The sequence below is a fragment of the Pan paniscus genome, chromosome 8, assembly GCF_029289425.2.
Source record: "Pan paniscus chromosome 8, NHGRI_mPanPan1-v2.0_pri, whole genome shotgun sequence".
NCBI lineage: Eukaryota > Metazoa > Chordata > Mammalia > Primates > Hominidae > Pan > Pan paniscus.
The window spans coordinates 106,292,288-106,317,105 of record NC_073257.2 but is presented as its reverse complement, the minus strand read 5'-3'; the positions used below and the strand labels follow the sequence as shown (position 1 = coordinate 106,317,105).

General features: G+C 40.3%; 1 protein-coding gene across 6 annotated transcripts in view; it reads right to left on the bottom strand.

Moving 5' to 3' along the window:
* Positions 1-24,818, bottom strand: part of PLCE1 (phospholipase C epsilon 1) — a 337,648-nt gene that overhangs the window by 44,088 nt on the left and 268,742 nt on the right. For 3 of the 6 annotated variants that reach the window (XM_034931124.3, XM_055093161.2, XM_055093162.2), the window contains 9 exons: positions 22,183-22,244; positions 21,933-22,098; positions 18,847-18,954; positions 17,284-17,400; positions 14,171-14,329; positions 7,975-8,104; positions 5,052-5,093; positions 3,973-4,094; positions 2,919-3,036 (listed from right to left, as the gene is read on the bottom strand). In XM_034931124.3, coding sequence (XP_034787015.1) covers positions 2,919-3,036; positions 3,973-4,094; positions 5,052-5,093; positions 7,975-8,104; positions 14,171-14,329; positions 17,284-17,400; positions 18,847-18,954; positions 21,933-22,098; positions 22,183-22,244 — 1,024 coding nt within the window. The remainder of the gene's footprint in view (positions 1-2,918; positions 3,037-3,972; positions 4,095-5,051; positions 5,094-7,974; positions 8,105-14,170; positions 14,330-17,283; positions 17,401-18,846; positions 18,955-21,932; positions 22,099-22,182; positions 22,245-24,818) is intronic. The other 3 variants (XM_057298956.2, XM_057298957.2, XM_063607826.1) reach the window with 2 other exon arrangements.

Here is a 24,818-nt window from a genome sequence, read left to right as displayed (position 1 = left end):
GACGGCAGTGTATGTAGGTGCCTGAGGAGAGTGGGGGATGCAGGGGAGCTTGTGGGAAGATAATGGAAACTAGGTTGATGGGGTCATAAAATAAAAATACCATATCCTTTTTTTTTTTCTATTAGAAGGAGAAAAAAACCCAGGACAATAGAAGCACTAAATGCAACCGAGAAATAAACCCTAAGAGAAAGCAGGTCGAAAAAATTCAACTACTTCCATAGTGTGGTGCAAAGAGCCCAACCCTGGGAGCTGACAGGAATTCTGGCTCTTGCCCTGCCACTGACCTAGCTTCTGATGGTGGGGAAGTTCCTTCCTTTCTGTGGGCCTCATACCACATGATTGTTGAGTGACTCATTGCAATGAAGGGGTTTTTTTGTTTTGTTTTTTGTTTGTTTGGGTTTTTTTTTTGCATATGGCTTGTAAGAAGGGACTTGGGATGATGAAAGGTGACATACACTGAAATTGATAATGTAGCAAAATTAAAATGAACGGCATAGCAAAATGAACAGTTTATAGTATTTTCCTCGTGTGCCTCAAACAAATGATTGTAACAAGAAATATTTAGAAGGTATTATAACAATCATTCTGGCAATCCAATTTAGCTATTTTGAGACAGGAAATAAAATCAGGGAAAAAAATGTAAGAACTTTCATTTTTCTAAAGAAAATGAAAATACACTATACCTATGAAGAAATGTATGCTATGTGAACACTTTTAAAAAACAACATACTTGGAATTTTTAAAATAAGCCGAACAACCACATGCTTAGAAGCTCTACCACATGACCTCCTGATCTTCCACGATTCTCTACTGGTACAGAGACTTTATCTTTCACACAGACTTCAAATATCTTTGGGAATTTGTGCTCCTTATTTACTGAGTGCTTGAGAAGAAAAGACAAAGCCAGTGGAATGGTCCGAGTGTGGCATCCGCTGCATTTATAAAGAATAAGAGCTGCAGTGGGTGTGATTCTTGGACAGAGTGGCACTCATCCTTGTTCCTGCAATGAAGGACATGCCAGCCTCCAGGCTCTTTGACAGGTAAAGGGTTTTACTCCATCAGAAAAAGAGTTTTGCCAGTTGCAAATAATGGTCATATTGTACTTATATGCCATGAGGTCATGGTCTGTGAAATTAAACTTAAATGGCCAGGTTCCTGCATTTCTCTGAAATCTTTGCTGGCTACTTATTGATTCATATCCTCCTCAACAGGATTTGCTAGCAGACAAGCAGTAGCAGCTGCCAAAAGTTTAAAAACAGCTTATAGGAGAAAACTTACAATTAAAATGATTTTAATATCATGAAATATATGATTTTTATCATATCATTAAATAATATGATTTTTTTTTACTCTGATGTGTGAAAAGCTCACTATTACCTAACTGTGATTTTAAAAATTTAATTATTATTTTTTAGAGATGAGGTCTTGCTATATATCTTGCCCAGGCTGGGCTTGAACTCCTAGACTCAAGCATTTCTCCTGCTCAGCCTCCCTGGTAGCTGGGACTACAGGCACGCACCACCACACCCAGTTTGCCTAACTTTTAAATAGCCCAAAGCCTCTGGCCCATTTGTCAGGCACTGTGTGAGACCAGGTGCTTAAGATATGCTCTGGGAGGGACCTGAGTTCAGCCCATCTTGAAAAGATGAGGGCATTTTAGTGCCTCTCTCCAGGCCAAGTCTATAAATCCTGTTTACTAACATTTAGACTGATCCTCCTATCTCAGCCACTTTCCTGTTCTCAGAAATTGTATTCAAGAGAATCCTTTTTCTTAGTATGAGGAGATGAATTTTTCTGAGTTCCATGTACTTAGGGACTTTCTTGTTTGTCTTCCACCCCCTGGTGCCCCATCTGTGGGACACATAATTGAGTACCTCATTGAAAACAGCCCGAAACAAGAGAGGCCAGGCAGTATAACGGGTAAGGGCAGAACTTTGGAGACAGACAGGCTTCAGAGCCATAGGTCTACCATTCATTAATTGAAAAGGACACTGTTTTTGGAAAGTGGTTCATCAGCCTAAGTCCACTGTACTTCTAAAAACGGTCAATTGGGGGAAATCTCTCCTTCCACTTCAACCCCATCCTTGGTCCTTGTGGTTTGGGTGGGGCCTTGCTACCCAGCTCAGAGTGGAGCATGTGACATGGGATCCAGACCATCAGAGCACTGCATCTCCTGGCCACAGTGATTGGTAAAGGACCCAATGAGAAACAATGACACTTCTGCGGGAAGTTCTGGAAGAGACTCTTACACTGAAGCTGAAACTGGAAGCATGTAGTGCTAGCCTGCTGTAGCCGTCTTGCAACCAGAAGGGAATAAAGGGGAGAAAGCCAACATGATGGAGGCGGAATGAGAAATGAGGAAAGAGAAAGCATGTGCCTTGGTTAAGCTATACCTGAAACCTGTGTGTCTTCATTTTTAAGCACAAGAGTCAATAAAGTTCCCTTTACTTAGGTCAATTTCTGCCACTTTCAAACAAAAGAATCTTGACTGATATACTCTGAAACTTGGGGCAAATTACTTCATCCCTTTCAGACTTTATTTTAAAATGGAGATAATACCGCCTACCTTGTAGAATCATTATGAACAGTAAAGGAGATGTACGTAAAATAGCACAAATCCTAGTACTTAAGTATGTAATACATTTAGCAATTAGAAATTATGAGTATTATAACTTTTATAATTATTAACTATTATAAAAAGACATTGTGTGACCTGAAAAATGAATATTTTATGGTATTTTTCTTCATGAGCATCAAGGCAAATTATAATAATAAAGATATTTAGGAGGTATTATAACAATGATTTCAGCAACACAATTTAGTTATTTTGAGAGTGTTCACAATGCCCAATTAAATAAATGGCATATTTTTAACCTTTGATATCTTTAAAAGTTATAGATGATATTGCCTAATCTTACCTGGAAATTTTACTGCTTGACAATAGATTACAAGGTCAGAAAGCTCTGGTGCAATCTGTCTGCTTTCCTTTTTATTCTGATCAAGATAAAATTCTTCTCCCAGTTCCATATCATAAACCTGGTAAGGGAAAAATGATACCATTTTACGTGGAAGGTATATGCTACTCACCTCTGGATTCCCAAAGCTCTTTTATCTGTCCTCCTCTGGTGTTATTACTGTATTTCCCCTTGCATGGTAATTATCCATATACATGTCCCAACAGCTTTCCTAGAGTAAAAGCTTTCTGAGGGCAGGAGGTGAGTCTAATTCATCCTCCATCTTCCCTCAGTGCATGGTCCACTGTCTTACATGTGGAATGGTCAATAAATCTTTGTTAAATAAATAGAGGATTGACTATGTATCTTCCGTGGCTCAAATTTTTGACATATCTTACAATTCCATTGTCCAACAATGTCACTGCAACTGTGTCTAAAGATTTGCTCAGAGTCTATAAACTGTGAGGCACTGAGGGTAGGGTCTGGGTATCTCATTTATCTTCCTATTCTCAGTGTCATTCCTCTGCTATCTGGCCCGTTTATCTTCTTGGTCATCCCAAATGCCTTTAAAACTTCTTGCAATTCCCTGGACATACCAGGCTGCCCTCTTGGCCCAAATGTTCTGTTTTTGTCTGTTTAGCCAAATCTTCCTTCTGAAACCTCATCTTCCCTGAGAGCCTGTCCTTGATTCTCTGATAACACAGTATAATCACTGTTCTATGCACTTACATTCAACACAGTTGACATGTCTGCCTTCATCACTAAACCACCTCCTGTGCCACTTCAGTACCTGCCACACATACACCATTAGTAGGTATTGGCTGGATGAATCAGTGACTAACTTTCCACAAATGGAAGGAGGGTGTCTTTTAATATCACCAAGTGAACTTTGGCAGGCGTCTAAGGGAAAGTGAGGGGAAAGGTGAAAGGGAGGGACAGGGAGCAAGTGGAATCCCATCTGAAACTGATAAGAGTACCACATGGTCAAAGTGTCATTTAACAGAAACCGTTCACCCACCTTTCCTTTGTTGCAAGCAGAGTTATCTGCTTTCTTTATCCTCTTTGGGATTTCTTCATTATATTCAAACTGAAGCTTGTCATTACATGATTTATTTTCAGGTCTGTCTTCCAGAATGTTGTCTGAAAATAAGTTAGCAGACTTCAGTGAAAACGAACCCAATGCTTCACTTAAGAGCTACATGTGCATCACTGTGAGGACATCCAGATACTTGTACTTATCTATAAGAATGAGGCTCTAACTATATAGTATGTTAACAAAATGATGGCTTGAAGCATAACTGTAAAAATTGGGTTGATGCAGTTATTTTCAATTTAATTGATTTATTTACCAGTAGTTTTTGTCACTTATATACATAATTTAAATGATTCAAAATAATCTGGCATATAGACATAATCTAAATGAAGATGCCAATTTTCATACAGATGATTGGAACTGTGCAAGTATTATGGAAGATACCCCGTGTCAAGAAGCTGACAGCACACACGTTTGGGAAGGATTTAGTGGCTGAAGCACTTCTAGAAGGTACATACATGATTGACTCACTCTCACTTTGAAATGAAGCTATTTACTTCTTTTACCTTGAGAAATGCCAAAACCTAGGGGGAAAGACTTATTATTGGGTGCAATGCAAAGTCTTCACAATTATAATTAAAAAGTAAAGTTTTCATGATTGTTATTAATTTACTAAGTGATAATCATAACAGAAAATAAAATATATCTGAATATTACATCATAAGATATAATCTTATATTTTGCTCTTTTTTTGCTTTTCTATTTGGAATGACTCTAAAGGTATTAGAAGTGTATCGTGATGATGACCTTTTAAAATGAAAAACCAGAAAGCTAATTTCTCACTCAAGATTTAGTATCGCATCATCAGAGCACAAACGATTAGACCAAAAGGACCTTATACCAAACCAGGGCCATGCAGGCTGACAAGAAGTAAATGAGATAAATCATTTCATTACATTTGTATTCACAGAAGTATCACAATGTCATGCTAACCGGGCCCAAGAAATTGGAAACAGAATGCTGACATCCATGCAGTTAAAATGCCCCGTTCAAATGGCATTTACCTTCCTGACCGTTAGGAGCAGGGGAGGCAGTAAGGACATCTGCTACAGAAAAACAGAATCAGAAAGGGGTAAAGGAAGGAGAAAATTAAGACAAACACCAGATAAATTAAACAAAGGCATGAAGCAAAGCACAAATAACAGCAGCTTAGATTATAAATAAATGAAACAGGAAATGCTCTATAGATTTAATATTTTGACTGTTGAACAATGCAAGGACTAGCAGTAAACAAAATGTAAACATTATTAATGTGAATCATGCCAAGGGCTGACACATTCATGTTACATATTTTCAGTTACTGACTGCTGTAATACTCCCAATATGACTTCATTTCAAATGTACAGAAACAGATTAATTTCTTGGAATTGTGCTGCCATTGTCATAGAATATGTCTATGTTAAGTTGTAAATTCAAATTTGTCTGCAGTGTATGTTCAAAACTAGACACAAGGTAAACAACAAGGTTGGGAGAAAAATATTAAGAATTTATTACCCAAAAGGCAGAGTTACAATTTCTCAGATAAATATCTCTCATTTGCAACTTCCTTAGCGTTTTCTTGCAATAATTCTGTGGCTAGGCATTATCTCATTTTTATAGCCCAAATAGTGTTAGATTAATTCCTTTATTTAATGGGCATGAAAACCAAGGATGAGAGATGCCACAGAGATAAACCGGGCACCCTGACTTTAGAGATGGGTTCCTAATCTAGGATGCCTATGAGGGTCTCAGGAAACTTGTGAAACTCTTGCAGTTGTGCAGAATTTTGAGAGCACGTTTTATTTTTCAGAGGTGATAGCTTTCATCTGATTCTCAAAAAGACCCATTATTACGAGAAGCTAGGAAACCTTTTAGGCCCCCTAAGAGGCTGGTAACGGTGCTTCCCACAGCAGGTAGATTTCTGTTCTCTATCCCTGCTGGAGAAAGTGGAGATGGTCACAACAATAATCAAAGGCATGTGGTTAGTAAGGCATCTAATAGTCACATATGGAAGCCTTAACTGGACAAGCTTCAACAAGTCACAGCATAACTACAAGGCCTGTTAGAGAATCATCCAGTCAGAGCGATCTTTCAATGAAGGGGGAAATACTCATGTAGTGGTAGTGGGCTTAAGTGGTCATACATTACAGATCTTAGTGCTGGAAGTAGAGGAAGAACATCACCAAACACTTCGCAGAACTTTTGATTACATATCTGAGGCATCTAAGGCCTAAGGTGGTGAAGACATTGCCCCAGGTATCACAGTCTACTGGAACAGAGCCTGGTGTGGTCCCCTTTTCCAATGATACTCCACCTCTGCATATGTGGATTGTTAAAAATGCATGCAACTATCTTAGAAATTCAGTGGTATAGGACTAAATTTCCCAAATGAAAATAAATCAGAAAATCCTTCTCCCACCTGTTCATTTTGTTACTTGCAAATCAAAACCATCTATAATAATTTTTTGTTATTTCTTTATGTGAAATCTACAGTATAATAATAATTTCTAAAAAGGCTTTTCCTTTCTTATTCTCAGAAGTACAGAAAAAGCACAGGAGTAATTTATGAAAGAGCAAATTTGTTTTCTAGTGGACTAACTACTTATAGGGGCATATGACATCTAGATTAGTTGATTTCTTAGGTGTGATTTTTATTTCATATCTGAATCAATTAGTTCTATGGGGCATTACTGCAACTGTAATGGGGAAGAAAACCATGGGGAAGAATAAGTTAATATAAAAAATTCACATTCCCATGACTTTTCAGAGAAATTGTCTTGACTCCTTTTAATTTTTTCCCCTCTTACTATCTGATGAGATATGTCCCTCATATTAGCTCATGGGGTTTCAGGTGTAGCAAACTGGCTTTTAATTGGTGGTATGGAGCAATCAACTATTACTAAGGACAAATACTAAATGATGTAGTTTGGTATTATATTTGGGAGCAGACAGTTTGGTATTATATTTGCAGTATAACCAGTGATGGAGGCTCACAAAACTGAACTATGACTGGAGACAACTCAAATTTCTGCTGAGGAGCAGATATTTGGAGGAGGGGGCTCAGTTGTCTTAATGCATGAGACAACTTAATGGTAAATGGTTTCTGGTCTGGGCATATCTGCATATTTAGCAAAACAATTATTCTACATAGAAACAATATATTCTACTATATAATGTTTATAGAAATAGGAACCTTGGCATTTTCTTATTATTATATTGTTGTCTTTCAGACATCACCAAAATGAAACAGTCTACTATCAGCAAAGGTACCTGAGTAAACATTCTGCAATCTCTAACAAATGTTTAATGCAAATGAAACACACTGAAAACCTAATTCTCATGTGAGAAGAACCCTTCGCTAGTAATCTGTAGTTAACATCATTCGTGTGACTTTTTGTATTGCGTCATTAGCATTACCTATGTTTTTTCTCTTTGGTGGGGCCAGAAGGAAAGATCTTGTTGGCTTAGTGGTATGAAAACCAGGGAGGGAGGGGAAATGAGGCTCCTCTCCTTTCTTTTCACTACTAGAATGCCAGAGCAAGAGTGTGAAACAGAGAGCACAGAGCCGTGATGCTGCCCCCTGCCGGTGGTGCAGGAGAAAGGACGCAACCTCAGTCTACGACTCCTGCCAAGATTATCAGCCACGCTAGAAACTAAAGGGTGAAAACAGGGTTTCTCTGCTGCAATTCCATCTCTTCCTCTAGAAACTTGTCGTAGGAATGACTCCCTGTAACTTCCCACACCTGCCTCTTCTTTCTGTAAGTGTTGGCTAACAGAATCCCCTCCTTCCTCGGTCCTTGCTAAGTGACTGAATTCAGAAACTCCTGGACAATATTACAACCATCCGTATTACTGGTCTTTGGCGCTCTAGACTTATTTTAGAAAGAAAAATGTGGCAAATCATCCAAGAATTTTCCTGTGCACAGCATAGGGATCTGTTTCTCTTACCATCAGAAAGGGATTCATAGTCATAATCATATTCGTCCTCCTCATCTTCCTCTTCCTCATTATTGGCAGGTGGGGGGTTGGCATTCCCACCATTATAAGCCTGCGCTTGCATAGATGCTAACTGATGAGCCTGTAAAATAGCAATAATTGTAAACTGCAGATGCCAAGTTAATGAATTCATTTATAACCTTTAAAACTACCCCTGATGTTTAACACAATCGTTAAAAGTGGCTTAACCTATTTTGATACATTTGGGAGAGGAGAAAAAAATCTAGATTCACTCGAAATGCAATGTCAACACTTGGGTGAACGTTAGCATTCCTACAGGAAGAATCCTGGAGCTTTTATAAACAATCTCCAGAAGACTGTGTGCAGTGCCCAGCTAGCCAGGTTCCCAGGACAACCCCTCCAAGAGAAAGCTTTGGTGATTTGGAGAACCAGCATCAATCCCAAGTGACTGAAGAAGTGAATCACCCATCAATTTTTCAGAAGTATGTCTCTGTTAAGAAACCATTTTTTCCCCTTCTTAAAATAATATCTACAGGCTCCTGACCTTGAGAACAATATTAGAATCCCTATGGACAAAGAGGCCAAAAGAATTGTTGTTGGTTTAAATAAAATTGTTTTCAAATGTCTTTCTGAACCATAAATCAGATTAACAAAACAGGCCTAGAAACTTTAGGAAACTTGATGTATGCAGCCAGGGAGGTCACATACTCCATGTTTACTGGAATTACTGTGAAGTGATAAGCATCAGTACAGGTCTGGGAACCTACCTAGCTTAAAAAAATCATCTGAAATATAGGAAACGTTACTTGCATGAACTAAATGCAGGAAACAATCTAAACGGGGTAGAGGAACGGGGTCAGTAAGCAATGGTTGTCTGCTGGAGAGAATGAGATATGAAAAAATAATTGATATATATTTATTGAACAAAGGAAGTGAACAAATTCTTTTATTCAATATTTATGCATTGAATATATTATATAGATTATATATACACACACATACAATTCTGCATGTGCATGTGTGCATACATGTGTGCTAATATATACTATATATAATGTATGTGTGTGCATACAGATAATAGCTATACATGTAAATATATACACTATATAAATATACATATAATTCTGTATTTGTTTTATATATTTAAAGTACAATTATATAAAATGACAGTCACGAAGTGCTAGATATTAAATGTTAATATGGCAGGGGTTCTTCACTTGTTTTTGCATCACAGACTTCTCTGGTTGTCTGGTGAGATAGGATCCCTTCTCAGAATGATGTTTTAAATGCATAAAATAAAATGGTTACAAAGGAAATACTGTTGAATACAGTGATCACATGTTATAGGAACAAATTTGTGCTATTAGAATATATGTGTTTATTAACACAGTAGAAAACATAGTAGTAAGTTAATTAACATTTTTGAAAATATAAATTGAGTATAAATAATTCTTGAAGATATTAGCGACAACTGTGAAGTATAATGAAAAAGTTGCCATTTCTATTGATGACAATAGGTATTGCCTATATTACTGTAGTTTATTCCCTACATTTATAATCAGAGGAAATGCTAAATTTCAGCTAGAGGTTAGTGAAAATAAAGATGTAATTTTTTTCCATTTATATTCGTAGACTCCCTAAATTCTATTTGTGGATATTACCAAGGTTAAGAACTTGTGTAATACAGTTGTGTTTGACCCTGGAATTATGTATGTTTTAAAATAATTCTCTATTCCCTAAATTTTTGAAATGTGGTTATATTACCTTTATAATGAATATGTATACATAAGGAAGATACAATTTAGGCTGTGTCCATATCCAGATGAAATGTATTACAAAGCAGTCCATTCCAGATAACTGGACATGGTCTAGGCTGCGATTTCTCAAAGTGGGTTTTATGGAGCTCGGTGGGTGTTAATAGGTGTTATGGAAAAACTGACAATTACAGGAACCACAAGATACACTGAATGCCTGGAAGCAGCAGCTTAACCAAACCTGAACACATTCCTACTACAGGGTTTCACACAGCCTTCATTTAATACGCTAAAGGGCATCACGAGTCTTCAAAGATCTCCAGTGCAGCATTTCCCATGCTTACTTAACCAGGAAATTTTTTTCCCATCTTTCTCTTCTCAGAGTCTCTCATAGGATTAGTGTTCTTCAAAACTTTGGGAAATCTGTTGTAGGCACAAGTGAGCCACAAAAGCAGGTCTGTTTATCGCTGATAAGAGAAGGGCCTTGACTCAGCGAGCACTCAAGGTAATGCCAAGTGCTGGGAATGATGACGCCAAGGGCTGGACAGACACCACTGGCAGGGAAGCATGAGAACTGTATGGGAGAAGGACACTGCTCAAAGAACCACGAATAGCACTGTCTGAAAGTGGAGTGCCAAGGCCCCCAAGATGCTCAAGGAGAAGCATGGGAGAGGTAGCCCAACGAACAGCCAACAGCTGGGACCCTTCTATGCAATATCCTACTTATTCTAGGGTAGAAAAATGGGACCTCAGCCCCTGAATAAAAGTAACTCGGATATAGGTTGCGGTTGGAGGTATGGGTCAGATGAGGAGACTGGCCCTCATAGGGCTAAGCAGGAGCAATGTCTTAAACTTCTCTGTTTCCCCAGTACCTAGCCGCAGTGCCTGCCATTTAAGGTGAACTGAGTTTTTTGGGTTCAAATTCAGGAGAGGAATGTCAGAATCCTGGAGGATCCTGGTGGGGTATAGTTAGGAGACCTCAGGATGCATCTCAGTACAAGCCAGAGGCAGGTGGAGGGCTTCAGAAATCCTGCTCTGAGTCAATCCATCCTTGCTGAGGGTAAATTCTTTGTATGGAAATGACTCCGGCCTCCTATGTTAGCAGGTAGGTCTGAGCCCACTGGAGCTCTGGGTCACCCGGTTTATTTGAGGTCAGATCATCACTAGGTCTAGACCCATGATCTACCAGAAAACAGAAAGGCCTTACAGATGTGACTGTGGAATCATTGCTGGTACCCCTTGGGAAGTCATCATGAAAGGTTGCAAGCAGTCTTAGAAAACTGGCAATAGGGATTATATTGCCCCATTTTTCCAAAATAAGGAACAAGTAAGTTGTGGAAATTATACTGTGGGCAGTGTCAAGGTGATAGCTGACAAAATTTCATGATGGGGTATTAATCACTTGGTTTGTGAGAACTTAGAAAATAAAGAGGTGATTTGCAAGAGTTAGAGTGGATCTACTAAGAACAAGTTTACCACACAGTGACCTCCTTAGCTTTTTTGGATAAGATAATTCACTTTATGGGAAAAACAGCAGATAAATAGTGTTTCTCAAACTTCCAGGATAATAAGAATTATTATTGTTATTATTTTTTATGCAGACACCATGGTGACTTAAGGAATTATTTTTATATAAACAGATGACCAGGCCTTTCTTCTGGAAATTCTGACTTAGTCAGTCAGATTCGTGACCTTAGAATCTGTTTTTCAAAGTGCTCCAGCAATTATTCTTATTAATGTATTCTGACTTCTGTATCACCTTTGAAAAGGGCTTCTCTAAAGACCCAAGTCTGAGAACTAAGCTCTATTGCTATGAGCTGGGTGGCCTTGAGAAAGTCACACAAGTGGCCAGGTTTCAGTTTTCTATTTTATAAATAAAGAAATCAATAAAGAAGTCGAAGCACACTCTGGGAAATGCAGGCTACAAGAGAGGAGAGCACCAGACGGGAGCAATAATCATCAAATGCCAGGGGGCTTATTTAAGAAGGGCACAGGCCTCTCCATGTAGCTGGCTGACTCAAGGGCAACTTGGGATGAAGACACCGTTTGAGAAACTGCTAATAAATGTACCAGATGACAGAAACAAAATTCACAAAGAACCTTGTAGGATGTAATAATATACCAAAACCAAGAAGAGCAAAAATAGAGATAAATATGAGGCTCCCATATACAAAAGGTTAAAATTCATTGTTAATCTGGAAAAATGGGAACGCTGGGCATAAGAACAGTCTATATGAAAATAACTGAATGCTTTTTGTTTTCTACAAGCTCAACATGAGCTCAGTGTGTGCTAAAGAATTTTTTTTTTTTGAGTCAGGGTCTTACTCTATGGCCCAGACTGGTATGCAGTGGCACAACCATGGCTCATTGCAGCCTTGGCCTCCCAGGCTCAGGTGATCCTCCTGCCTCAGCCTCTCCAGTAGCTGGGAATACAGGCACATGCCACCATGCCCAGCTAATTTTTATATTTTTATATTTCGTGTAGAGATGGGGATTTGATATGTTGCCCAGGCTTGTCTTGAACTCCTAGATTCAAGCAATTGACCTGCCTCGGCCTCCCAAAGTGCTGGGATTACAGGCGTGAGCCACAGCGGCTGGCCAAGAATTTTTGAAAAGCAGATAGTCTGAGGCTGTATTAACAAAGGTTTAAAGTTCAAATTAGGGGAGGTAATGGTTTCACTGTTCTTGTGCTGTAATATACTACCTAGAATACTGATTTAGTTCTGGAAATCACATTTTCAGATTGACAAATTCAAGAATATCCACAAATTTAAGAATATCTACGATATTCTTAATGGTAAGTAAAGAGTCTTAGCAACCATATCCTGTCAGGAACAGTTGGCACAACAAGAATTTTTAGCTTGGAGAAGAAAAGCTGGTGGGGAAACACATGATAGCTTTCTAAATATAAAATTAGTCTGTACAGCTGCAGAGGGAAGAGGGAGGGCCAATGAGAAGGAGGAACAGGAAGGAAGATTTGGGCTCAACATAAAAAAGACTTCTGTTCATTAGTGGAATGAAGGCCTTATAAGTAACTGCAAATGACTGTGCACAGAATGGAAAAGGCAAGGACATTCACATTTATCATTTATCTTGAAGACCACAGTGGTATGTGTGGTTAGCAGCTTTATCTGCTTGGCAGTGAGGACTGGGCAGGAATTGTTGGATAAAGAAAACAGCACAGATGAACAGGGCTCTAGAAGAAAAAGCACCACGCTGGGTGGTCAGTCACTGATGTGGCATTTGAGGAAGGCCAGGTAGAGTATACATGCTAACATTTAAATAACTTTGTAACAAGGCCCATCAGCATAGGTGCCATGGCCTCTGAAACCCAAGCAAAAGCAAGGTCACCTGGAGCAGATTTGCAAATGCAGATCTGGATAAAGGTAGACCTACTGGAGGTCTCCAACTGGTGGCCCCTGGGGCTGACTGCACCTCCAGACCTGACTTGTTTGGCTGGTGCAGTGTTTAAAAATAATTGAATTAGAGCTGTTCATTGACATGGCGCGCACACTCCACTCCTGTCCTCACCACTTCCAGCTGTCCTGTATCCAGCTGGCTCCTCACACTGATGTTTCCTGCTTAGCCCCTGAAGGTGGCTGATTTTGCAACTTTTGGCCCAGAATCATGGGTGATCTTCAAATTGGGTAATGTATTACCTTCAGAGGACACAAACACTTCAAGGGAATATGCAGGTTCGGATGTTTGTAAAGAAACTGGTTTCTGTATGTTTAGCATCTGTGTGCCTGTACTCTTTGAGCCAGCCTGAGAGCAAGTCTGTAGCTGGCTAGTTTCCAAAGTGATGTTTTAGGACCAACAGTGCCCTCCTAAGTAGGACAAATAGTTTTGTCAGCTGTCATCCTGTGGGATAAGTAGGTGCAGACTGGAAAATGGACTCAGTGTTCTGTACCTGAACTTTTTCACAGACCTTTGAGCCGAGGGTCTCCTACACAGGTGGGTTTGTCGTGCTTGGGCCCAGATCTCTGTTGTCCGGATCTGGGCCCAAGCAGCATAAACTAGTGATACGCTGGGATCACAGGGCTATGGCTTTTGGGCTTTTCCTACAGGCCCCATGCCAAGGGCTCCCCTAAGGGGACTCTCCCTAAAGGGGACTATAGCAGCCATTATGGGATGAACAACCCCCGAAGCTCAGTTTCAGACACAACAGTCACACTTCATCCCACTCAGAATAAATTAAATAACGGAGGTATATTCTATGTGGGAACTAGTCCACAAATTAAATCTTGGGTGAGTGAGATGAGAGAATTTATTGGTCTATGGAATGAAAAGCCCAAAATCAAACTTATCATTTAAGGAAAGTCAGTCTTGAAAAACTAGTAAACCAGCAGGTCATCTGAAAGGTTAGAATGATGTTATTTTTCTTTGTTCTAGGCACACTGCCTTTTCATAACTGGTTTAACAGAGGGGAGTACCTTTTGCTTTAAGATATCCACTGGCGTCTGATGGGCTTTTAGCTTCTTGTTTTTAAGAAGAACTTTCTTTCTGAGTTGGTCAGGTGAAGGAAGCATTGGATCATCTGAAAAATCAGTCTCAAATAAGAATTTAGTCACCAGCTTTTCTCCAAACACAGTCTAAAAAGAATGAAGGAAAACATACAATCAATGCCTTTTATCTATAATTGATAAATATATGTACACTTCATAAACATAGTAGATATTTTAGACTGGTTGAATTATTTAAAAAGTCTTAGGAAGAGGAACTAGGAAAGAAGCTGTCCCCTGCTCCTGCCCCCTTCAGTTTCTTACTGAAAGGAAGGGAGGTGTTTAGAAGGACAGGAGGAGAGGTCGAGGCCACTCTGCAGCTGGTGTCAGTTCTAACTATTTAGGAAAATATTCTGTGGTCTGATGTATTAAATAAGAAAACAGAGAATCAGTTAGAGACTGTTGTTTGTAGAATAAGGTTAGTTTCAGATGAAGTCAAGTCAAAAGGATAAAACTTTGGAGGGGGTAGGGAGTAGGGACAAAGACATAGGTAGAATTTGCGCCCACACAGTGTAAAGAACCACAGACACAATTCTCACAAAGATTTTGAGCATGGATCTCCAAAGCAGAATGTGTGTCTGTCAAGGAGGTGGGTGGAGGGAAAGCAGACACAATGCTTATATCAACTCCATTGTTGCCCAGGCTGGTCTCGAACTCCTGAGCTCAAGCGATCCACCCGCCTCAGCCTCCCAAAGTGCTAGGATTACAGGTGTGAGCCACTGGGCCTGGCCCTGAGTTATTTTTTAATTGAAAAAAAAAATCAAAGCTTAGGCCAGGACAATATGAAAAGTTAATTAGTTTTGTTGGCATTAATATTTGGGGACATTTTGTCAGTGCCCCTCTTTCCCACTGAGAGCCTCATTTCCACAAATGCCTCTACCATTAAAGGAAGGGGGAAGTATAATGGAATATCTGCTTCTAAATCTGGGTGCATTATTGTTGTGGGAAGTCAGGGATCCCGAACGGAGGGACCAGCTGGAGCCGTGGCAGAGGAACATAAATTGTGAAGATTTCACGGACGTTTATCAGTTCCCAAAATTCATACTTTTATAATTTCTTATGCCTGTCTTTACTTCAATCTCTTAATCCTGTTATCTTTGTAAGCTGAGAATGTACGTCACCTCAGGACCACTATTGTACAAACTGATTGTAAAACATGTGTGTTTGGACAATATGAAATCAGTGCACCTTGAAAATGAACAGAATAACAGCGATTTTAGGGAACAAGGGAAGACAACCATAAGGTGTGACCGCCTGCAGGGTCAGGCAAAAAGAGCCATATTTTTCTTGTTGCAGAGAGCCTATAAACAGATGTGCAAGTAGGAGAGATATTGCTAAATTCTTTTCGTAGCAAGGAATATAATATTAAGACCCTAGGAAAAGAATTGCATTCCTGGGGGGAGGTCTATAAACAGCTGCTCTGGGAATGTCTGTCCTGTGCAGTTGAGATAAGGACTGAGACATGCCCTGGTCTCCTGCAGTACCTTCAGGCTTACTAGGATTGGGAAACCCCAGCCCTGGTAAATTTGAGGTCAGACCGGTTCTCTGCTCTTGAACCCTGTTTTCTGTTAATATGTTTATCAAGACAATACGTACACCACTGAACGTAGACCCTTATCAGGAGTTTCTGATTTTGCCCTGGTCCTGTTTCCTCAGAAGCATGTGATCCTTGCTCTGCCTTTTGTCCCTTGAAGCATGTGACCTACTCCCTGTTTGTAAACCCCTTTTGAAATCCTTAATAAAACTTGCTGGGTTTGTGGCTCAGGTGGGCATCGTGGACCTATCAATATGTGATGTCACCCCCAGCAGCCCAGCTGTAAAATTCCTCTCTTTGTATTCTTTCTCTTTATATCTCAGACTGGCTGACACTTAGGGAAAATAGAAAGAACCTACGTTGAAACATTGGGGGCAGGTTCCCCTGATACATTATCATTCCCTTATATAAGGAAGGACTGACTGTTAACACAGCAACTGTTCTGACCAGTCTAAGCTCTTTGCTAACTTGGATCTTTGTACTGTGGTATAAGAAGATCTTCTTGGCTGGGTGCGGTGCCTCACGTATGTAATCCCAGCACTCTGGGAGGCCGAGGTGGGTGGATCATGAGGTCAGGAGATCGAGACCATCCTGGCTAACATGGTGAAACCCCATCTCTACTAAAAATACAAAAAATTAGCCAGACGTGGTGGTGGGCGCCTGTAGTCCCAGCTACTCAGGAGGCTGAGGCAGGAGAATGGTGTGAACCTGGGAGGCAGAGCTTGCAGTGAGCAGAGATTGCACCACCGCACTCCAGCCTGGGTGACAGAGCGAGACTCCATCTCAAAAAAAAAAAAAAAAAAAAAGATGATCTTCTCCTATGAGATTTGACTTACTTGCCCTGAGATATTTTCAGCTTTTCCACATACAACTGACAGATGACATCCTGGCATCCCTGACTTGTGGTACCAGAAGTGTTGGAGAGTTGGTCTATCCTAATCTCCTAAGGCTTTCTGGAAAGGGTAAGGAGACCAGAGAGCAATACTTATATCACTCCAGCTGAAAATAGGGAGCATCCCAGAGAGGGCCCAGGCTCTGAGAACAGCCCAATTTCTCAGGTTTGTGGGACCCTAACTGGATATGCTTCACAGCCAAGGTCTAATTGCAGCATAGTCCACAAAGGCCTCATTTAAACCTAATGACAGCTGGGTGCAGTGTCTCACGCCTATAATCCTAGCACTTTGGGAGGCTGAGACGGGTGGATCACTTGAAGCCAGGAGTTCCAGAGCAGCCTGGCCATCATGGCGAAACCTCGTCTCTACTAAAAATACAAAAATTAGCCAGGGATGGGGGCGCATGCTGGTAATCCCAGCTACTCGGGAGGCTGAGGCAGGACAATCACTTGAACCTCAGAGGCAGAGGTTGCAGTGAGCCAAGACTGTGCCACTGCACTCCAGCCTGGGTGAGAGAGCGAGACTCTGTCTCAAAAAACAAAACAAAACAAAACAACCCAATGACAATTGCAAGACAAGGGCCAACATACCATCCTGCCTTTTTGTTGAGAGCTCACCTTGAAAATTTCTGCCATTTTTCGTTGCTGAGGCAATGAACAGTGGTTCTCAATCGATATGATGATTGGCAGGTCAGAGTTGATGAAGGCACTGCGATCAATGGCTTCAACCACTTCCTATGAGAGCCAAAACAGCTCATTAGAGTCCAGATATCTGTCAAGGTGGTCAGAAGGCAGGGTAGTTATAGCCACAGAAAGCATCTCAATTGTTACATGCAGCAGACTCTGGCCAAAGATGGTTTTCGTATTTTCAAATGAAGCATGAGGATAAGGCCATTTTGTAGAAAGACATTAAACTTTATAGTGAGTATTGTTCACATACTATAAGGAACAACTATCATATTGAATTTAACAAATCTATTTATATACATATACTCTCTCTGTATACATATATAGAGTATATTGCAGGTAAAAGACACTGTCCTAGTTATAGCAGCAAACATAATTAAGCATAAAATACTTTCTTGCTTATAAAGAGTTTATAATTTATTTGAGGCAATAAGACATATGTCACATATATTTATGTGTATATGTAAACACAGTTATCAACTCATGCCCATGCCAAGATAGCATACAGGAGTTTTAGGAATGCTAAATAGGAAACCAAGTTGAGGAGAAAATGCATTTTAGCCACTATTTCTACATGTAAAATAAAAAGAATATTCCTTCACAACCTGGCCACAGTTCAGAGAAAAATTATGTTACATAGCCTAAGACCCTCTGAATGAAGGTAGTAATTGCATAACTCAACTAATAAGCTACCCAGAATTTGAAACACAAATCCAGTGAGATCAGTCTTCCTGGGTGACCAATCTTCTCAGGTGGAACTGATGCTCATTACATTATAATGCTAACTATTTAACCATCTCCTAACTCCTGACATTGGCCTTTGTCAGCATGACACCAGGACAAATGACCATTAATTCCTATAGCAGGAAAATAGACCTTGCCTTTATATATCATATTACGTAAAAATTGCAACAATATTATTACATGCTAACTAATGTAAGGTAATGGTTACTAACTTGGGTTGAATGGGGAATCTAATGAGAGTTCTAGATTAACTCCAGAAAAATGAACATGTGCACATTCCACATGATACAGCAAACACTTTTGGGAAGTCTTCATTTAGACCCAGCATAAAGACCCTTGATCTAAGGTGTAATTTGGTCAAGTCACTGATTTAAATGAAGAATGAAGGCCAGGCATGGTGGCTCACGTCTGTAATCCCGGTACTTTGGGAGGCTGAGGGGCGGGCGGAGCACTTGAGGTCAGGAGTTTGAGACCAGCCTGGCCAACGTGGTGAAACCCCATCTCTACTGGAAATACAAAAATTGGCTGGGCTTGATGGTATGGGCTTGTAATCCCAGCTACTTGGGAGGCTGAGGTAGGAGAATCTCTTGAACCTCGGAGGCAGAGGTTGCAGTGAGCCAAGATGGTACCACTCTACTCCAGCCTGGATAACAGAGCGAGAACCCGTCTCAAAAAAAAAAAAAAAAAAAAAAGACAAATGAAGATAATGTCTCTTTGTGATTTGATTTAAAGAAAGTTATGAAGGATTACCTTGAAGGGGATCTTGGTTGTCAGCGTATGTCCATGATAAATGATGGGCATCCCATCGTCTCCGTCCCAGCAGTCCAATTCTACACTTCGACAGCCTTGCAAAAGGACCTGTGTGATCAATGAGCGAATCCACCCCAGGTGAGCACCTGGAGATAAAGCCTCGAACTAAACCCAGCATGTAGTTCTACATATCAGGCAGTGCTCACACTCAGGACTAAAGCAGAAGGGCAAATGGTCTAAAACAAACATGGCATTTTTGCCAAAGGCCACAATTAATCTGGAGTGGGGAAGGAAGGGAACAGATTAAGGTAGAAAGAGTGTTTACCAGAGCTGAATATTAAAGGAAAGTAAAATTTGATAGCAAAACCATATGGCCATTTTCCTAGCAACTTTGGCCCCTTGAAAGGGCACATCTTCAAATTAGAGAGCCAGGCAAGTGCTCTCTATCTGGGTAGACATCAATGGAGGTGAAAATGCTGATGCCACAGCCCAGAGAAAATAAGGCCACTGAGTCCTTAATGAACTGGCTAAACATTTACAGCAAGCCAATCAGGATAAAATCACTTCCATTAAGACCCAAATTAAGCCACGATTAAACATCTTTGCTGTGAATGCATAACATGTAAGAAGAGTAGAAGCAGAGTTATCAAGGATTTGCCTGGCTATCTAATTCCAGAATAGCAACTAGAGCAGGGATGGCAAATAATCCATAAATGGTTCCTTTCTCCCATACCCACAGCGGACATCAGTAATCAAGCTAGGCACACTTGTCCTTTAAGCTTTAATATGTTAGCTCATAACCTCTTTATTAAAGTGCTCCAGAAAACACTACCAAAGAATCAGATGAGCTGATACCTATTTGTTATCCTGGATCTGAAGTGGGAAGCAGAGCTCAATACATGTGCTTGGGTTGCAACTCTATAAAGTTTGCTTGAAGCAACCTCTTCCTCCATAGATCTGTACATCATCTTAAAAAATTATTACATACTGGAATAGTGACCCAAGCCAAGAAATTGATACATCTGTAAATGTGCCTACCCACTGATTTTAGAATGCACATAACTATTTCTGTGTGACAGCAATCCATTACTGGGGCTTAGTGGCCACTAGAGTTTCTGCAACTAAGCTCAGATAGTGGAATGATTCTCATTTTAACACTTTTATATGGGATAAGTGCTATATTCTTCCTATTTTACAGCATAGTCAGTGGCCTAGAATCTCAAGGCTATCTGCTTCTTTCAGCAGCTAGAGTATCTAGAGGTGCAGTGCCTTGGGCTGGAAATTGCTATGTAAAATGGTGGCTGGAACACCAAGCTGCTTATCTCTGTGGTGCCCCTGCCAGACCAGGAGTAATGTTCAGCAACTGGCAACAGATGAGATGGCTTTTCAGCATTGAAGGACTAAAGGTCTTCACCAAAGTCTGTGTAACCTTAGATCTCCACATATGGCTAGAAGAGGAAAACCTGGGCTGGAAATTCTAGATGAGAAGAACAGGGCTTATTCTCACTTCCCATTTGCCCCATGGAGTAATGTTAAGAGGTAATTAGGAAGGGCTAAGGAAGAGTGGAGAGGGGTTAGAAATGAAGTAAGAGGGATCTACCTGCACACTAGGTTTAATCACATCTATGAGTCTATTTGAGGGGTTCTTGTGACTTATTCAAAAGCTGTGATAGTCTCTCCTTGGGGTGTGATGTTAAGAGGTTTAAAAAGTGTTTGAAGTCAAACAGAGGAATGAAATAGAAATTAAAGCCAGGACACTGGTCCTTGTTTATTTTCCTGGGATAAATGTGGATACACACAAGTACATAAATATACATAGATATGTATATATGCACTTACACATATATGTACACGCATGTATATGTATATACCTACATATGTGTATACGAAATATATATAAGTATCTGTATTTATATGTATATTTAATTTCATTCCTATAGAATAATGGATTTCAAACTTCTTTTAACTTTGGCATTCTGTGTGCGAAGGGAGGGCCAGTATGTAAAGTGTGTAGAGGAGTAGTACATTACCTGAAATGGGGCAGCGTATGGCACCCCTCCTACTCTCTGGCTTCCTCATCTCAGTGTGGGGGGCTGAGGCTCCATGACAGAACTTCTATTTTGAAAATCACTACTCTTAGAACACATCTTCATTCATAATAAAGTTTCCTTAGATAATAGAGTTTAAAATACATATTCCCGCTAAGCAAGCTTTGGGACAAAAAATTGCCCCATGCTTTGAGGAATATCTGGACTAATCTGGAGAACAAAGAAACCTCACTGGTGCTGGGGTTATGTAAACAATACACCTGTAGTTTTCAAACCTGGACCCACGTGTGCACACAATGACACACTTATATTCCCTGCCTGGCTCCAACCGAATTGACCCTTCTTGAAAGAGTTAAGAAAAAAGGCAGAATAGGTGAGGAAGCTGCAGACCATCCAGCAGAGAAGCAATGGACACGCAGATCATTGCAAGTTGGATGTTTAGGTCAAAAGGATGTACTTTTTCTAGTCTAGAGAACCTACTGAGTTTCAAAGAACATTCTGATGAATTTAATGTGTAGGGACAGTGCCTACAGTCTGTGTAGATTTTTTTCTGCTTTTTTTTTTTTTTTGGTTACCATAGGGATAGATTGATTATTTAACAAACTGAAAAGCAAAACAAACAATATTTTGGGAATAAGTACATAGGAAGTTGCATTTTCTACTATGCTTTCCCACTACAATATATTATTTAGCAGTTAGAGAAACGATTAGATAATTTTCCCATGGGAAAATCTAATTTTAGTGGGAGTAGGTCAGACTAACTAGGATCTAAAAGCTATGAGTCTCAAACAAACACTTTCATTTTGGCCTAGAATAAAGGTTAAGTATAGATGGGGGAAAACAAAACAAAAGAAGTAAAGAAAACGACTGCTGTAGTATAGCCAGTTTTCCCACACATCATGGTTCCTCACATTTGACATGTAATAGCTTACTCTATAAGCTCTTCAAAGGAGTCTGGGGTCAGGTTTTTTTGACTTTGGGGGTTACATAAATAATTAGGTTTAATAAAAACCACATTCCAAGTGGCATTCCCTGTACCTGGCTGTAGAGTTCTACCGAGGATTCTCCTTTGAGCTGATGGCCCGTGAGGTAGGTATTGTGCGAAGATTCGATGTAATAGTATGAGAGGGGTAGCTGCAGTTCTTTAATGTTCTCCTGTGACTCATCATTTTTTGAGGCAAAATTTTCTTTATCCATCAGAAACCTAGGTGAAACAAATTTTCTTAAGACTGCATGGGAAAAATGCATCTACTCTTAAAAGATGGGCAAAAGATATTTTAAAAGTTACCTGGCAAACCCTTCAAATGACATTAGTCCCTGATGACACATACTGATGCTAGGCTCGAACTTCTGCAAGGGATTAAAAAAAAAGTGTTATTTAGGTTAAGGAAACTAAGAGGGGGAAAGAAACCACCACATCATTTTTTAAAGCTGTTCTGTTTTCATCAGGAAACATCTAAACCAAATATTTGAACTAATTTAGTAACGTAGTGGTAAGAAGTAGTTTTTAGTCCAAAAGAAAACATTTATTATATGTGAGTTTATTATACTAAGCATATTTATTTAATAGAAAAAAGGAGAGAATGAGAAAAGAAGGCTGATTTCTATGAAAACAAAGTGTATCAGTTTATCCAGGTGAAAATGGGGATAATAATAGCAGCTACCATAAAGTTGGTGAGAGGTGAACTGAGATGATTCACATAGAGCACTTAGTGCCATGCCTGTATTTAGTAAAATCATAATGAGCACTCAACAGTGTGATAGTAATCTCACAATTTTAGCATTTTCAGTGATCAAATCCAACTGCTGGACAACTAATACACTGATACCCAGTCAGGTGATAAGGGAGGTTGAAACCTAGACTCATTTGTTGCATGGAGCCACACTGCTCCTCTCTGCTGACACCCTATAGTGTAAACCTTCACCAGCTATTGCTGGTTACTATGATAGCTTCCTAAGCAGTCTCTCTGCGTCTGTTCCTTCACCCACACAGTTTACAATGGGGCCAGAGTAACCACTTAAAATTTTGTTTTAGAGACAGGGTCTTACTATATTGCCCAGCCTGGCCTCAAACTTCTGGGCTCAGGCAATCCTTCTGCCTCAGCTTCCTGAGTAGCTGGGACTACAGGTTTGTGCCACCATGCGTGGCTCAGAGTAATCTCATAAAAAATAAATCAGCCAGGCGCGGTGGCTCACGCCTGTAATCCTAGCACTTTGGGAGGCTGAGGTGGGTGGATCACGAGGTCAGGAGTTCGAGACCAGCCTGGCCAACATGGTGAAACCCCATCTCTAGTAAAAATACAAAAATTAGCTGGGCATGGTGCTGTGTGCCTGTAATCCCAGCTACTTGGGAGGCTGAGGCAGGAGAATTGCTTGAACCTGGGAGGCGGAGGTTGCAGTGAACAAAGATCGTGCCACTGCCCTCCAGCCTGGGTGACAGAGCAAGACTCTGTCTCAAAAAAAAAAAAAAAAAAAAAATCAAATCATGTTACTCCCCTGCTCAAAAATTTCAGTGGTATCCCATTTCACATGGACTAAAGCCAACCTCCTTATCATGCTCTAAAAGGCCCGGATGATTGGGCCCTTGCACATCTGTCTGACACCATGCCTGCCATTCTCTGCCTGGCTTGTGCAGCTCACAGTACACCAGCTTTTTGTGGTTCCTCATAAACCCCCAGCTTGCTGCTGTCTTGGTCTTTGACCTTGTGGCTCCCTGTGGGGAATGCTCTTTCCTGAGACCGTCAAACTGGTTATTGACTTAGGGCTCAGTCCAAATGCCACCTCTTCCAAGTGGCCTTTGCTTACTCTCCTCAGCCCACCTCCTGTATCATTCCATTCCTTTACTTGACTCAGTTTTTCCCCTACCCCATTATTACCTGAAATTACATCGTATCTTTGTTGTCTGCCTCACCTTCTAGAATGTAAGCTGCATTGAGGACCAGAACTTTTATCTTATTCTCTGCTATATTCCCACCTCCTAAAACTGAGCCAGCATAGTAGGAACTAGTACATGTTCATTTAATGACTAATGAGGTTGAAAACCTAGACTAAATCTGTTGCATGTTCTAGAATAACAAGAAAAAATTATGTACCGACTCCTTATAATAGTTACTGAGTTAGAGAAAGCCTGGGACCTACATTAATATGTAATAATACACTAATAATATGTTAATATTATTACACTAATAATGTTAAAGAAGAACATATAATATGTTAAAGAAAGACATATTATGTAATAATACACTAATAATATGTTAAAGAACACTTACATACTTGTTTTTTGTTTGTTTTTTTGAGACAGGGTTTCGCTCTGTTACCCAGACTGGTGTGCGGTGGTGTGATCTTAGCTCACTGCAACCTCTGTGACTCCTGGGCTCAAGCGATTCTCGTGTCTCAGCCTCCCAGGTAGCTGGGATTATAGGCGTGGACCACCATGCCTGGCTGATTTTTCTTTTTCTTTTTTTTTTTTTTTTTTGAGATGGGGTCTTGCTCTGTTGCCGAGGCTGGAGTGCAGTGGTGTGATCTCAGCTCACTGCAGTCTCTGCCTCCCGTGTTCCAGTGATTCTCCTGCTCCACTCTCCCAGGTAGCTGGGATTACAGGCACGCACCACCACACCTGGCTAATTTTTGTATTTTTAGTGGAGATGCAGTTTCACCATGTTGGCCAGGCTGGTCTTGAACTCCTGATCTCAGGTGATCCACTGGCCTCAGCCTCCCAGAGTGCTGGGATTACAGGCGTGAACCACCACGCCCAGCCCATACTTGGTATTTTGTTAAAAAACATACTTGGTATTTTGTTAAAAAAAAAAGCAAAACAAGGTCGGGCGCAGTGGCTCACGCCTGTAATCCCAGCACTTTGGGAGGCCGAGGTGGGCAGATCATGAGGTCAAGAGATTGAGACCATCCTGGCCAACATGGTGAAAC